At 40.6% G+C, this 17,343-nt stretch overlaps 1 protein-coding gene across 2 annotated transcripts in view; it reads left to right on the forward strand.

Annotated features, from left to right (window-relative positions):
• Positions 1-233: 233 nt before the first annotated feature.
• The window catches only part of PSMD14 (proteasome 26S subunit, non-ATPase 14), a 58,965-nt gene continuing 41,855 nt past the window's right edge, over positions 234-17,343 (forward strand). The window contains exons 1-3 of one of the 2 annotated variants that reach the window (XM_033165864.1): positions 234-345; positions 4,193-4,287; positions 6,748-6,800. In XM_033165864.1, the coding sequence (XP_033021755.1) occupies positions 6,753-6,800 (48 nt within the window). In that variant the 5' untranslated portion in view covers positions 234-345; positions 4,193-4,287; positions 6,748-6,752. The remainder of the gene's footprint in view (positions 346-4,192; positions 4,288-6,747; positions 6,801-17,343) is intronic. The other variant, XM_033165856.1, reaches the window with a different exon arrangement.

The raw sequence follows: 17,343 nt of genomic DNA on the forward strand, positions 1-17,343 counted from the left end.
GAGCGCGGCGGCGGCTGTCGGTGAGACAGAAGTGCTTGAGCGGCAGGTAGGCCTCGGGCCAGCGCGTGTGAGGGCGGCCTTTGACGGGGGCTCTGCGGGCAGCGAGTACCCGGCGTGGTTGCCCTCCGGGCTTCGTTGGGTTCACGAAGCCCCTTGCCAGGCCCCTGCCAGCATGATCCGATAGCTGCGGGGTGAGGGGCCTGGCAAGGGGCGCTGGAGACTTCGTCTCGTTTTTATCTTGATCTCCAGGATCTAAAACAATCAGAGGCGGCTGCGAAAGACGCAGTTCACAAGCAAGGGCCGGCGTGCTTCTCTGACCCATCGGGACTCGGGTTTCTAATTTCGGTGGAGGAGATATATGCTGTTGTTAATGATTGTTTAAAAACTGGGTCACGAGCCTTTTGCTGGTCTAATGCAGGCCTCCCCAAATACACACACACACACACACACACACGTTGCTATTATGATTGTTTAAAAGCTGGTTCAGGAGCCTTTGCTGGTCTAATGCAGGCCTCTCCAAATATATATGTGTGTGTATATAAAATTTATTATTTATTTATTGTGGCCTGCATTAGAAAATATATATTTGGGGTGGCCTACACACGTGCGCGCGCACACACACATATATATACATATGTATCTATGTATACACACATATGAATACATACACACACACTCCTCCCGCCCACTGTTGGTTTAGCAGCATAATGAGGGTCACATTTTCCCCAGCCCTGTTTATACAAATCCTCCATTGCTGACTTGCTCTGTTTGAAAGTGTAGGGCTTGGTTATGCCATCATAATCTGACTACTGTCTCTTTCTTTCTTCATCTTGATCTAAAGCTGTTGCCAAGAGAAGGACGGAAGGAAAGGTTGTCAAACTTTTGATTTTTCTCTGCCACGGATAGTACTGGGAAAATAGGGGTTAAAACCCTGAGGTGAGAGGGAAGTGTTCAGTCTGCAGCTCTGCACCCAGGTACCCTGGGAGTAAGTCCTTTTAACTTAGAGGGCTGTTGGCCTCCCAAGTTCAAAATGCTGCTTTGAACTTGTGGAGTGTTTCCATAATTTCAGGTCCTTTTCAAAAACATGTGCGATGTGTGAAATTGTAGAAACAGGTGAGGTTTTACTGAGGGGTGCTGTTAAAAAGCACCTGAACTGAGGATGCTGTCCAGTGATCTCTTGCTGCCTCTGATAAGAACTCTGAACCCAATAACTCCCTGTGGTGGTTGTAGTCCCATCTTTTAAAATAAAAATCTAGCTATTTTTAACTGCTCCAACACAGTAGCTGTGAAGTTGTGTACCAAAGCTTTTGTTTGCTATATCTTACTATCTTTATGTTTTTTATTCAGAAGAAAGCATAGTAGGGGCTTTATAATACGTGTCATCTCTCTTGATTCTCCTATTTAGATATGTTTGTGTGAGACCCCATGTCTTTCTAATGCAAGTTATTCCTTTACACTAGAGGCCTATAAAGTTGTTCACACTTCAAGATGAGCCAGTCATTGTAATGATTTTGTATTGTTCTACTGATATGTTTTATTGTGGTTTCCCAACTGCAGAGTAATAAAATTCATGTAGTAGCTTAGTGATTGTTAGCCAATGTTACGTTCTTTGACTTTACTATAGTATATTAACTAGCTTAGCGTCTTCTGTGAAAAAATAAGGGACATACAGAAGAAATAAGATGGAAAAAGCAAGACAAAAATTTAACAACAAAATTAGCCCAAACTAGCAAATTGCTTTATGTGCAGCATTGGATCTTGTAATCAATTTTGTTTTTACAAGTACAGTAACTCAGTTAGGCTGCATATTTTTCAAGGAGCTAGTCCTTTCATATGATCCAAAACTGATACAGATGAATTCTAATCTTGAGTTGGTTTCATGCTGCAGTATTTGGAAATGACTTGGCAGTTTGTGTCAGGAAAAAGCGCAAGGTGTCTTCTCTTGTCTAGCAGTTGAGTTCAAATCAAGAGAAATAGAGTACCGGGTGGGAGGCCCCCTGTCTCTTTCTGTTGTACATAATTGATAGCTTTCTCTTGTCATCCCAGAATGTCTGGGTAGAGAATTCTCATATACACATGTGGTAGGTGTTGAAGTTAATTGAAAAATGGGTTTGTGGATCTTGTAGCCTATTAAAGAATGTATAACTAGCTATTAATAGAATGTTTGACAAAACCAATAGTAGAATGTTTACATTGTTTTCTTGGCAACGCTTCCCCCAAGCTTAAAATTCTAAGTAGCATTTTTGCATTGGAATAGTTATTAAAACAATACTGCATTATGCATAAATATTTGCAAATACAAATATTTATGATAATTGGAGATCCTGTTGCATTTGTGCAGAACTCCTGGTGTACTTGTAAATTACTATTATTTTTTGGCACCTCAACAGCATCCATCTGCAAAAAACTTGCCCATATGAAAATGTGAAAAATGCTTTTTCAGCTTTCATGAAATGTTTAACTACTGTAAATGGCTAATAAAGGCTTGCATCCAACATTTTCTTGGGACTGGTGCAGACTTACAATTATCTTGGATTTAGGGATTGATCTGTGAAGCCTGCAAACCTTCCCCTCTGCCTTTCACCTTAAATCTGGTAAACACCGCTTAGAAATGTTACCATTTTATTTAAGGTATTTATACTGTATAACACTTAATCGTTAATAAAATAAAATGGGTTCTGCATTGTGTTACTGTTGCCAACCAAGATTAAAATGAGCTAGGGGGTCTCCTAAACATTCTTTGAGGACAATAATGAAACTTGTTTTTCAAAGTGGATTTAGGAGCTTCCTTAAGGATTGGCAGCACTTGTATGTAACACTGAATCTGTGTGGAGGGCAGAAGGATAAAGTTTACTATTCATTCAATCAGCCCATCTTTTCACCTCTGGAGCCTCAGTTTTAAATACATAGTGTGGCAACCTCAAAGTCCATTATATAATTGTTGATAGGTTTTAACAGTGGCTACACTGTGTTGCTAAATAGACAATTTTAATTTGCCAAGTTGAATCAAATTGGTATTTAGCACCTATAAATGTGATAATAAGAGATAAGGTTACATGATTCAAGTGGACAATAGGAAGAGTTTTCATGGGTAATATAGCAGTTAGCTTGTGCTTGGAGAGTTACTCCAGGATGTATTAGCTAATTCTGTTTTTTTATTATTAGCTTAAAAATATTTCCGCACACAGCTTTTCATTAAACTGATATGCATATCAAGAAATAAAGCTTGAAAAAAGAGACATTACACATAGTTTTGTAAACCAAGAAATCTTTAATAAAAAATAGGTTTTAAAAAAATTAAAAATAAAGCTGAGTGTATTTGAAAATCATTTGTTATTCCAAATATAATATGCATGTTTCTTTTAGCATTACAAAATTACAATTTCAAAGTCAGTTCTTTAATCATAAAACCCTTTCCTACTGAATGCGCACAAAATTGTCACCACCCGTACTTTAAAAATAAACAGTACAATTGCCCAGGGTTTGAAATTAGCCAAGCACCAGGTGCATTTTGCGACCAGGGATTAGCAGATTGTGAGCACTTTAAGAAGCCTTGGCGCCATTTGTGGCGACTGAGACACAGGAAAATTGCTGCCACCAACCACTGAGGGCGCAGGAGAAATGCCTCCCCACCCTGCACACAAGTTAGATTGCTGCTGCTTGTGCAGGGAAGTGTCGGTCACCTCACTAGGCTGGCGCTGACAGCTGCTGCCATTGCGGGCATGACAGTGTGCCGCTTTGCCTCTTCCTGCCCCCCAAGTGGGATCACTGGCTGACCTTCCCTTTGCCTCTCCAATATGTGTGTGTGTTAAAAATATGCCAGTATTTGTAAGTATTAATTAATTCAAATAACATGGTTTGGGCCACTATTGTAGGGGCTGAGCCCCATTTATGTTTGTGTTGTCCAATTAAGAATTGCTTTTTAAAATATGATTAAGAATGTGTCACTGATGTGAACTGTGTATTAGTTCATGTGTTTCAAAAAAATAAATAGAAAGTTTGACTGAATTGAAAAAAAATGTGGCTAGACATTCTGTTGTGGGGCCCATAACCTAGGTTTCAGGAGCCATGTGGCAAATGGCTTTTCTGTCCTAGTTTCTAACACTGCTCTTGACTATATGTATGAGCACTAAATACTTAAAGCAGTGGAAATGCTCTCTTACTCTAAATAGTTGTTGTTCCTTCTGTTTAGGTTGGAATCAAGCTTTACCTACACTAGAATTTGGACATCCAGCTGAGATCAGGAAGAGAGTTGTTTAAAGGAACAGAAAACCAGGTGAGTACAAGGTAAACATAGCATAGATCTAGTTATTCCTTTAGATCAGTAGTGGCCAAACTTGGCCCTCTAGATGTTTTGGGACTACAATTCCCATCATCTCTGACCACTGGTCCTGTTAGCTAGGGATGATGGGAGTTGTAGTCCCAAAACATCTGGAGGGCCAAGTTTGGCCATGCCTGCTTTAGATGTTTGGCTGTGTGTTACTTAAATTGTTTAGGAACATAATTCTGTTATATAGAGCTGCAGTGAGATACTTCTGGCCCACGGGTATAATTAAGCCATTTTGGCCAAGCCATAGCCATCTGCCTACACCTAATCTAGGACAGGTGTGGAGCAGGTAAACTTGCAGCCGGGCCAAAAGAGGGTTTGCAGGCACCATCAATCACCTGCGCCCACCACTTTGCAAGTATCAATAATCTGTTGATTATTGAGTATTTCAGCGAACATTTGTCTGCATTAGAAAGCTAGTTCCATGTTGCACCTATGGTTTATGTGACTTTGAAAGCCAGGGGTCTTTTACTGCTAGTTCTTTTCTCACTAAGACTTTTGAACAAATTATTAAATCTTAGAAACTTTTCTCGTCATAAAAATTTAGTTAAATGAGTTAAATGTTGGATATAATATTGAAGTTTGTTGGCTTGCTCCAAAGCTTCCATCATGGAGCTTTTGTGTAAGTATAGTCAATCTGGAGCTACAGTGGTGGTGGTGGGGAGCTTCATTCGTGTGCAGATGGTGGTGTTTAGAGCTGCCCTGATACTGAAGTTGTTGAAAGGCCACATTTGCATATGTGGGAGCTTTATCTACATGTTGGAGCTCACGTGCACAAAGAATCCCTTGACTGTATTTATCTACTCATTCAGAAATGAATAGGAACCAGACCAAAAGGTAGCTTAACACTTTGGGCAAATTGCATATTACATTCTTACCAACTGTATAGACACAGAGGAAGAGAGAAGTTGTAGCAATCAGTAGATGAAGTATTGAAGGATCCCTGTCTCTTAAATCCCGTCATAGTTTTAGGTCAGATCTAGAGCAAGCATATCTAGAGAGAGGTTCTTAGTGCACCCCACCCCACCCCACCCCATGCCTAGGCCTGCTTGAAGTTATATGCCAAGGGAGGGAACTAGATTGGAGCAAGACCACCCACCTGTCAAACTTGAAAGAAGTTGCTGTACTCCTTAGCTAGTTGATTGTCGGTTAGAGCAAACCTCCTTTGAATGTGTGTGCTGATTGGCATTCCTAGTGCACCTTCTAAGAGGCTCTCTTTAACTGGTCACCAGTTGATCATCTGTTAGAGAGAGACCCTTTGACACCTTTGTTTCCAAATCCCTAACCACAACTCATTGACGCACTAACATTCATTAATTTAAGTGCTGGACAAAGCAATTTGCAAAGTCTTTCATTCAAGCAGCTCTTCAGCAGACATATTTATGACATCAGGTGTAGGGCAGGTGGGTGTGGCTTGACAGCATCTGTCTCACGGACCAAATAGGGAAGGCTAGGGGGCCAAATTAGGCTTGCACGCCAGAGTTTATCCACCCCTGTTCCATGCCTCCTGCCCAGGAAGCCTTTACCACTCATCTTGGGAATGTGGACTCTGTTGATAGTGGTGAGAGAGACGTTCTGCCTCTTTTAAGTTCTGGTGCTAGAGCCTGTTGAGCCTTGGCTCAGGAAGTTTAGCCATTCTGAGCACTTAAATGCATGCTTGCTTTTGCTTTAAGATATTCAGGATTTCAGAACCTAGTAATTACATGTTGTACCTGGAGGTGTGTTAGGACTAGATCAATATAACAAATCGTAGAATGCTGATGACTTAATCTATTTCCGTATTTAACAAGATTGGAAATGTACAGAACTGTAGCCCTTAGTATTTTAACTAAAGGCATTTAATGTTTACAGCATTCTTTTGGTGTAATGAGTTCATTAAGAAAAGCTTTTGATGCTAATTCAGAAATCTATAATTTGTTCAGCGTCTTTCACATGTAGTTTTGATGCTAACTGACAAGCTGTAAGTTAATTAGCACAGAACTTACTAATGAGGATGTTAAAAAATTTCACTTTTGAATTATTTTTATACTGATGCGTTCTGGACAAATTGATGGGAATTCTATTATACCGGTGATGAGTTTTGTTTACTTTGCTATGTAGATGCTTTTTCAGGTAAGTGGGGTGAGAGGAGAATGTCAATGATTTTTGCAAATGCTATATATAAAAAAACAAGAAGTGCTTGTCTTTTTCAAATCCAGGGATAACCCAAAACCAATGCAGTTAAAGTAAGGTTGTTAATTAGTATGGAAGACAGCTTCTTGAATTAATATGTGGTGTTAATTAACAGGAAGTCTGATGTTGTGTTGTAATTACTACCAATATTTTTGACATACTGAGTGACTGAAGGTGAATTACATGGGGAACAATTTAGTAAACAGATCAGAATCTAGGTATGCTTTCTTTTTGTTTCTTTTCTTTAGAAAACATGGATAGACTTCTACGACTTGGAGGAGGTATGCCTGGTCTGGGACAGGTTAGTATACAGTATGTTAATTACTTTTTAAAAACTTTTAATTACAGTCCCTAAATTCTTGCTTTTAATCATCAAAACGAAAAGCCCAATATGATCAAATATCCGCAGAAAGCTGAAATATGGAAAGTGCAAAGAAGAGGGTACACTGTTGCATGGTTTTGAGTGAACATTATATGAATTATTGAAGGGGAGCTGTGTATGTTTCTTGCAGCAAAAGCAGCAACAGGGTTTCTTGTGTCAACGTGAAAGCATGTTTATTGTGGCTTGAACTTTCATACACAAAAGCCTGCTTTGTCTGATACATCAGTGTAAATTATTGCACTGCCTTAACTTTCCAAACATAATTTGTCTGTGCGCAATGTGTGAAGTTGTAGGATATTTTTGTTAGTCATGTGGGATCATATGTTCACAGATGATGAATTGGCAAATAAAACCTTCCTGGCTTAGTCAGTGATGATAGTTCAATTTTCATTCATATGATGCAATGTAAACGTGAAAAGACCTAGTTTACACAGACCTCATGGTTATCACCATAGCCATAGTACAAATTAAAAACATTGAAAACTAACTGGTATGTGTAAGGAAAGAGATCTGTAGTACTGCAACTTCATGCTTGTTTTTGGGTACAGGAAGATGGTTACCGTATTTTTCGGTCCATAAGGCGCTCCGGACCACAAGACGCACTTGTTTTTTAAAGGGGAAAAACCAGGGAAAAATATTTTCCTGGTTTTCCTCCTCTAAAAAACTGGGAGGGGGGCGCTGGAGGGGAAGCCCCTTCTCCCTTCACAGCGGCTCATCCCCGCTTCCTTAAAGGGACATGGGGACGAGGGGAGAAGGTTTCTCCCCTCCTCCCCATGTCCCTTTAAAGCAACAGGGGATAAGCCTGCTTTTGGCATCGGGGCGCAGGGTGGTGAAGAAAGCTGCAGCATCCCCGCTGTTTCCTCCACCACCCCTCTGCTGGGGAGGCAGCAGAGATGTTGGTGGATCGTGCCTGCAGCTCCGTGAACGGAGCTGCTGGCACGATCCACCAACATCCCCTTCGCTTCCCGCCGCCTCCCCCCATCCCCCGTCACGTTCGGCGGGAGGTGGGGGGAGGCGGCAGAGATGTTGGTGGATCGTGCTAGCAGCTCTGCTCGCCGAAAGAAGCTTCTTTCGGTGAACGGAGGTGCTGGCATGATCCAGCAACATCGCCGCTGCCTCCCCCCACCTCCCGCCGAACGCGGCAGGGGATGAGGGGAGGCAGTGGGAGCGAAGCCTTCGCTCCATAAGGCGCACAGGGATTTTCCCTTCCTTTTTAGGAGGGAAAAAGTGTGTCTTATGGAGCGTAAAATACGGTATTTTAAATAACAGCTCCTCCAATAAAGCCTCCAAGACCTTCCACCCAATGTAATCTTTATTCTCTTTCACAACAAAATGCCATACCTTAAGTCCTGAGGTCTTTTGTGGCAATGATTTCCATGTACAGGTATGTTTCTATCACTGCTGTCTACTGGCATATTGATAACCAAGTCCGTAGCAGTTTCTTTTCAAGCCTATCTTAATTTAATTAAGCTTGAAAGTCCACCACTTTTAAATTTCTAACAGATATGCATTTAGGCATAATCTATAAGAATTTCTCCTTAGAGTGAAACGGAGAAGGTTAGAGGCTTTGTAATTATTGTAATGGTACTTCTCTCACCAAATCAGGGAAAAGAACACATTTAAACTTAATTCCCGTGGCTCAGTTTATTATAAAATTGCATTGCAATTTTTTGTTCCGTTTTGGTGACCTGTTTTGTAACGCAATTTCATGATGAAAAAGGCAAATAAGCAAAACTGTTGTTAGCAATAGTTCTCCATTAGAGGGAGAGATAATGCAGCAGAATACCTGTTTGAAAAATTATGCATGATATTTTTCGTGTGATGCTAGAGAGGGGTCTCTTGGCTTGAGGTCAGTCAGAACTCTCCAGGTAGGCACGTAAATGGAGAGGAGTGATAAATGAGGATACATTCAAGATAGGAAAATAACTGTGGTATAGAACTTCTAGTCGCAGTCAACCACTGCGGCCCTTTGACCTGTGGAGGTCCCCACTAACAAAAGCATGGGGAATATTATTTCTGTCAATTGCATTGTGTGTGTGTAGCAGATATAAAAAGGGCAAAATACAATGCTAGGCATCATTAGGAAATGAATGGAAAATAAAATTGCTGATACCATAATGCTGTTGCACAAATCTATGGTGAGACCACATTTGGAATGCTGTCTACAGTTCTGGTTACATCAGCTCACAAAGGACGTTGTGGAGTTGGTGAAAGGTTACAACATTTGGTTTAGTTTTGAGAAAAGTTGGAATAAGAGATAACATGATTGAAGTTACAAGATTATGAATGGCATGGATAAAGTTGATAGAGAAAAGTTTCTCTTTGGACAACTGTGCTGTTCCATACGATTCCTCAATTCTCTAGAGCGGTTTTTTGGGGGGCGGGGGCGGGGAGTTCAAATTGAAATGGGAGCTGTGTTAGGTGTCTGATGTTGGCTATCAATACTGTAGCAATGATGCTTCTGACAAGTTGAGAGACAAATGTTACAATTAGTGATTACTTCATAAAACTCAAAGTGGTGGTTCCCAACTGGTGGTCCATGGACCCCAGGCAGTCCACGTAACCCACACAGGAGGTCCGTGGCACCATTCACAAAACAAAAACTACCTTAGAGAGAGATCAAAATTTTCAAAGGTGGGGACTCCATGGCTTGGCTATTGAAAAATGGGATCCGCCATATGTAGCTAATTGGGAATCACTGGCTTAGAGCAGAACTTTCCAAACTGTTCACGTTGGTGACACTTTTTAGGCATGCATCATTTTGTGACACAGTAATTCAGTTTTACTAGTAAACGAGGTTTCACCTGTTTCCAGCCCTGGGAGGAGTGTGGGGAGCGTTCGCGCAACACACCTACACACTGCAGCAGACACACTAATGCAGTGGTTTTCAACCAGTGTGCCATGACACCCTGGGGTGCCTTGAATGATAGTCAGGGGTGCTGCAGGCAACACTGGCCTTTTCCCCTCTTTCCTTCCCTCCCTCTCTCTGATGCCCTCTTGCATCTCTGCCTCCTAAAGGCTTGCCCAGCTATTTGTTGCAGTAGCCCTGGTTACAAGCTCCCCAGGTGAATGGTGCCTTTGGGGCTGGCCAGGGGGTGCTTCCCAGGCCTCTGCGAGGAAGTGTGAGGAGGCACCTCTCTTGGGGGCGGGGCGGGGCAGCTCAGAGACCAGGAGGGGCATCTGTAGTCACAGAGGACTGCCAAGGAGAGGGGAGAAGGAAGGAGGCTGAGGAACACCCCACAAGGGTGTGTTCAGAAAGGAGTGAGGGGCTGCTTGCCTTGCAGGCAAGGGGTGGCATAACTGGGCTCCACAGGGGTGCCGCAGAAAGAACTGTGGACTCAAAAACATTGAATACCTCTGCACTAAGGTGTTGCAACACACAGTTTGGAAAGCTCTGGCTTAGAGGATTGTATGTAAATAGAGATAAACCTTGGGCTTGCATACTCGCCTCAAATCATAGCTTCTTTGCAAACTAAGATTACCAAAAACTGGTCTTAGGGTTGTAGTCTCAATGTGGCCATTATCTGTCTCCTTGGAGAAAGAAGGGGCTTTTCACCTCTGGGGGGGGGGGAGAACCTTTTGCAGGCCAAGAGCCACGTTCTCTTTTGGCAAATGCTCCAGTGATCATATGCCAGGGGAGGGTGGAGCCAGAAGCAACAGCGGATGGGGCAATTATTGTAAATTTTACATTAAGGCACTAAGCTAGTTTCTGCACTCACATATTCTCCTTCCAGGGAAGCAAGAAACATCAGAGTTCAATAGCACAGTCCAGCCAGGCAAAAGCACGAAGCTGCAAAGTAGAGCTTGTAGGTAATGTGGCTGAGGAGAGTCGGGAGGATTGGAGAGCCACATTCTGTCCCCAGGCCTGAGATTCCCTATTTTTACTTTAAAGTTACTCAGACTGCCTCTGATGACCCTATTTTAAAGAGATACCTTGAGTGTATAGGGGAGGTACAATAGAATAAATAAGCGTTGGAGCAGATCTGCCCCTTAAATAGCTTCTTCCTTTGAAAGTGTAATAAATGCAACATTTTCCGCCTTGGATATTTTTCTTTTAACAATCACATGCAGAAGATCATCATTTTTGTTGGCCAGGCCTTTGTCAGGGAATTGGTGCATTTGGGCGCTGTCATTTTTATAATGGTCATTTTAATTATTGGGTGTTTACTTATCAATTTCATAAAATTTATATACTGCTTGATTGTAAAAACAAAAAAAAACCTCAGTGGTTGATTGCATGCAGCATCACTGGATCTTATATTAACTGCCCTGAGCACTGTTTGGAAAGAAGAGTAGGATATAAATTTAATGAATAAATTTTTTCCTGCTTTATAAAAGGTGGAATTGTGGCTGAGAACCTGGGCCTGGCTCATAGACATTCTTTCCAGTGAGCAGTATGGGGACCAGTTCTTTCAAATAAGACTGGTGGCTTTTATAATGAAAGATTGGTGTTGTCAACAGCCATGTTTGCTCATGTCTATTGTGTACAGGGCAGATAAGGCGGGATTTCTCCAGTGGGTTGCAGCAGGAGTGGGCATGATTTAGGCTTGGCAGGCCTACTTTGTTTTTTTTCTAGAACCCCAAGATCTACTAACAGGAGCTATGTACAATAGATGCACAATGAGGATTTAAAAAACAATTATGCTTCTGAGTGCATTCAGAGCCTAGTAATGTGTTTTCAGTACCTGTAGTGAGTTGAGCTGAGTTCCTGTCACACCCAAATTCACCCCTGATCTGCTTTCTTAATATCAGCAGCCTAATTTAGATGGGAAAAGACTTTTTGTTTTGTTTTTGCTGCTGTTCCAACAATTTGGAGCCAGAGCCCCTTGCTATTATATTGCTAACCACCTAGACATCTACCAGTAAATGCCCATCTTCCTTTTGCCTACACCAGGGCTGTAGGGGGTAACTATACAATTACCTTGTGTTGACTAAGGATTTGGAATTTACTGATATAATTTATTAATGTAAATTAAACATTTCTTCTCACTGCATTTCCTTTTCTGAATTCTGAAATGTCATTTCTAGTGCACAATAGCACTGACAGCTGGTGACATGATGATGCGGGTGGGTGGGTAAATAACCCAGAGTAACACTGTATACAGCCCTCAAAAAGAGTAACTGCAACGCCAGCTAAGTCTGTCCTTGAATGCAGAACATAGCATCTTGCCATATTTGCTTATTGCAATTTTGGCTAGATGCTTTTAAGTGGTGTCTTCTGGGAATAAATGTAAAGGTGGACCACTTCTTTTAGAAAGGAGCAGGGGGGAGGGGTGACCTGTCTCTTAGCCGCGTTAGCACTTCAACTGGAAATAAAGAAGCAAGAATTGCAAATAGCTATTTTGTTTGAATAATGGGCTTGCCAATTAGGCATCAAGTGCTTCCATCTGTGAAATTGTTGATCAGATGGGTTAGCTGGGACACTTCCAGATTAGGGCATTGTACATGGCACTTGAAAACTGTCACTTTGAAAGAGGTTTCAAGTGCTGCACTGCTTGATTCTGTAGAAACTCTTTCCTTTTTTTTTAAAGAACTCATTGATAAAACCTGTAGCACCTAAGAGACCTGCCAGTGATCTAAAAATCCTTTTGTACATGCTGATCTAATGTATGTAGAAGTTGAACTCACAGGCCCTGTTTCCTTTTGTGTGTTTTACAATGACAGATGAACGATCTGTTGAAAAATCTGAATGCAAGCATTCTTCTAACTTGTCTTGAACCATAAACACGTTAGGCCTTTCTTACACTTCAGGAACTTGCATCCTGGCATTGTGGTTACCAGGCACATATTTTTAAAAGTTTCTTTTTAATGTTCTATTGTTTGATTTTTTTTAATGGGTTTCAGGGATGTTGTTAATTTCCTGTAAGCTCTGCTACAGAGTATGGCAGAAGTGATGTTAATAAACAATGTTTTTGGTCATCCATACCCATTCAGATATAGCTTGCAATCCTATGCTAATTCTAATTTAATTGAATTTAATTGAATTTAATGTGGCATATTCCTCAGTCCTCCTGAGTCAATGTGTGCATGAACAGGTTCTAAAGCATTAATGAAAAGCCCAGAGGAGAGGTGTGCAGAAGTATGTTGGCCCACCTCTTCCCTCAAGTAACCTCTTTAAAAAGCCAAGATATATGAGGAAGGGCATAAAGAAAAACTTTAAGCAGCATCTGTTCTCATGCTGGGAACTCTGCATTCCTGAACTGGGCTTAGTAGTGATCATCAGGAAATCTTTGGGTCAGGAGATTACTATTGTCTCCTTTTCTAACAGGCTATCACATCATCAAGAACACTGGGTACCTACTTCAATCATTGAATCAGTTCAAGATTCTGAAAAAAATAAATGCCTGTAAGCAGCCTATTGTATCGATACCCCTTTAGTTGGAAAGGGCAGGAAAATAAGTTGTTTCCTCCTCTACATTTCCTACACCCCAAAAATTTGCAGAGGATTTCAACCTTTTGGAAGATTGAGGAAGGCAGGAAAGTGAGTGCTTGGCTCCTAACCTGCCTGCTTCTGGCCATGTTTTGAGCTAAGCCAGCAGATCCTATGCATACAGAGCCTTCCTCGCACACACAGAGAGGAAGGGGTGAATATGCATCTCCCATTCAGCTTGAGACACAGCAGGATGTGGGATGAGTCCCTCCCACCCACTCCTATGGTAAAATGGCTTCTGTGTGTTCTCGGTGAAATAGCTGAGCTAAATGTCATGGAAGGTTGGGGGCAGCACTGGCTTTGTCCCCTGCAGTGGAAATCACAAAGCTTCCATAAATATTGAAAATATCCAAGCAACGAAAGTATACAAGTATCGGGTTGTTGTTGTTTTTAAGACAAGGAATGAGACACACATGACGTCCAGTAGACTTTTGAAAGCACATGCAATATTTTTCATACATTTTGTTGAGTTCCCTGTATCAAGCTGTATGCATTCTCCCATTCGTAAAGTTTTGCTTTTTTGCAGGTTCATATTAATTGTCCATTCTCATGGGATATTTTAACTAAGATTTTAAGCTTTATAGAATGTACACATGAATAGTATTCCAGGATCTCTGACTTATTCATATGCTTTTTAGAGCAACAGAGAATCTCATATATACATATATACATAATTTTGACAAAATTGCTTCTAATGGACTGGGGAAGGATTTTTTTTAGAACATTCTAGTATTTCCAGAAATCATATATTGATGCTATATACTCTTCTTTGTTTCCCTTTTCTGTTAATTTTAATAGTGCTTACTGAGCATATGTTTTCCGTCAGCTTCAGTGCTCCTTACGGTCTCCTTATAAATGTTTCAGAAAGTAAATTCCCTTCATATGACTGTCCACCAGTAATCTCTACAGATGGCATTTAAACATTTGTCTCATGAAAAAGCAAATGGACTTAAGTTCTTTCCTCTGAGCCAAATAGTGGGACTAGTCATTTTAAGTGTGTTGCATAGTGTGGAATGGCATTTTGATGCTTGAAAACTCTTGGAGAATTGCCCTTTTTAGATTTCTTTGGTACATTAAACATGACTTGTCTGCTGCTTATAACTGTGGTGTGGTGGCTTCCTGTAGTGCTCTAATGTAGCTATCCTTAGCTCTGAAGGACAACAAAAATGGACATTTCTAGCAAGATGTAGATCATCTCATTTCAGAAAACATTTTTGTAAAGTATTAATTGAAAAGGGTGTCTGACCGCATCTTACTGCTATGTTTCGTGTGAAGGTAATAACTACAGGTATTTTTTGGACACTACTATTTTTTGTGGTAGGTAGAAGTTCTTTGTCCTTTAGCTCACCCTTCCACCAACAAGTTAGCGTGATGTGCATGTCCCCCACACTCCATCGTCTCCTTTCAACAACAATGCAGTCAAGAGAGTTTGGGCACCAATATAGCAACTGGCCCAACCTCATCCACTAAGCCTCATGTCCGAGCTGGAATATGAGCTAAACCTCTGTCTCTCAATTCTTGTGGTCTCACACACTGGCTGCATATGGTATTGCTTAGATGTGTGTACTATACGGTACTTTGAACACCTTCACCTATTCCAATCCAGCATGGTCTTTAAGATCAACCATTGAAGTCCATCTGATGGTCCCTGTCCAGCACAGGGTCAGCAGTGCAAGGACCCATAGTAGGACTTTATAAGTGGCGGCTCTAAAACATTGGAATGTTCTTCCCACTGAGATGTGTTTCACCTCACCATTACAGTCTTTTAGGAGGAAGGTAAAGATATACCTTTTTGCCAGGCTTTTGGGGGTGAAGTGTAACTTGTTTGAGGGCAGTTTTGTATTGCACCCATTGCTGTTTCGTGATTTTTTCATTTTAGTTTATGCTGTGTCTACTTTGTATTGATGTTTTAATTGGCTTTAGAAATATGTAGAGGTTGCCCTGTGCACGTTGCCCTGTGACTATATGGTGATGGTGGTATAGAAATATCCAAATACATGAACACCCAAATTTTCCCTGCCTTGCAAATATAAAACATGAGCAGAGATAAAAGCTTAGGAGTGTACAGATGATTTTAACAACTATTGATGGGATTAAACACAAATTTTACCTTGGGATTTTAGCATTATTTAACTTTTGTTAAGAAAAACCACTTGTCTTACACTCTTTCTTCCCAAATATACAGATGGCAATGCCTCTTACAATATATGTATCCTGCTTTTGTTCTGAAACTGCCTATAGGGAGGTATGCATTAATGCTTTAAAAACCCTTTAAACTTATTTATATTTTTAATGAATAAGTTTCATGAATAATAAATATAAATTATACCCGATATAGAGGGGTTCTTCTTTAGAGGCAAGTGGTTTAACACACTCTCTCAATTGTCTGTAGGTGTAACAGCTGAAAATCTGCACTCCAAGAGTTAAGTCAGCATGAAAGAATTCATTTCCACTTTAATGACCTAGCCTTGCTGGGTTAGGACGATGGGGAACATGCTTCTGACTTGCACTCCTATTGCCAATTAACACCTCCTATAACAGGTTGTCTCAGCTAGTCATTGAAGCAGAGGCAGTAGAAATAGTTTACATGCATCTTGTTTTTCACACTAGTTGTTTAATACTCACAAAATTAAGTATTAAAAGGTTCTCTTTTTTACTTTGCTGGGTAAGAATAAACATGACAGTGTTGGATAGTTGTACATTTGCTTGTGTCTGTTTTGTTGTGTGTGTTTTTTAAGGGGTTTTAATTGTGAAAATAAAGGTTGGAGTTGGTTCCGATCTCACCCTCTCTCATGTAAGAATTTAGTTTAGCTGCAGAGAGCTCATTTGTACTGATTTCGACATCAATTTGATTTTTTTTTAATTGTCCCACTTTTAAAAACCTTTATGGATGGGGAGATATATATGATAATCTTTTAAAGTACTCTGATGGAGTAAGACAAGAGTGAGGTATCATTTTTTTCTCTCCAGGTTGGTGGTGTTCATTTTTGTAGCTCTGTCAGTTGTTTAATCTTGCATCTCTTGTATTTAAGAGAAGAAATGCATGATGCAAGTGAAGGGCAGTGTTCTAAAGTGACACTAGGATTCATGATTAATCAGCAGGTATTCTAATAACATAATAAAACTGGCTAAATAATTGATACCAGTTCACACTAAGAGAAAGGTGGAGTAATATACCTAAAAGTGTTAACAAATTTGCTAAAAGGCCTGAGTAGGTAACACTCTGAGGCGTTAGTTTTATGCTGTTATAATGGCAAATGCCTTTTTTTAACACTTAGTCAACAAGGGCTGCCCAAGGAAAAGTCACAGTTTTTATAACTGGATCATATCTGAATGCTCCTGAAGAAAAGTAGTGTCTTGTGTTAACCCCATTTGATTGATTTGTGAGCTGATTATGTTATCTTTGCTCGTTTAGGCTTTTGGAGGCATTTTATGTTGCTAAATGTTGATAAAAGAAATGATTTTTAATAGTGTGAGTCTACCTTAAATCCTCCATTCTTTAATAAGCGAGGGCTTAAAAGAAATGATTGATACGGCTTACGACTGATATGATTGCCCTGCAGGCAGGTCAGTTCACTGACTAACACTTGGTAGACAGTTTAGTCAGGAAGAAGCATCTGTTTCTCCTCTTAAAAGTATAATCGGGATTGATTTCCCCCCTTGCTTTGTATGCATTGGGTACAAAAGAACTTTAATGTTGGGTTATTTTTTTTTTTAAGTTCTGTTTTTTATGGCTTATTTTAGTTAAAAGTAAAGGACCAAATTAAAGGCTTGCTTCAGTTTCAGTCCTTGGTGGTGGTGTTAGCACATTGAATCTCAGGGGAATTTGATGCATCTGGTATATCGGAGAAAAGTATATTTACTTTTTGTCACCTTTGTAGATTACTGGTTGGAATGGGAAATGACTGGCAGATGAGGGTTGATGTGTAATCTAACAATTCAGTGTTCAGGCTGCATGCACCTTCATTAACATTGCTGGAAGGTAAAAAGGGGGGCAGCATGAGGCCCCCTGACAGTTTGGGGTTTATAGAT

Source organism: Lacerta agilis, chromosome 1, assembly GCF_009819535.1.
Source record: "Lacerta agilis isolate rLacAgi1 chromosome 1, rLacAgi1.pri, whole genome shotgun sequence".
In the NCBI taxonomy this organism is placed as follows: domain Eukaryota; kingdom Metazoa; phylum Chordata; class Lepidosauria; order Squamata; family Lacertidae; genus Lacerta; species Lacerta agilis.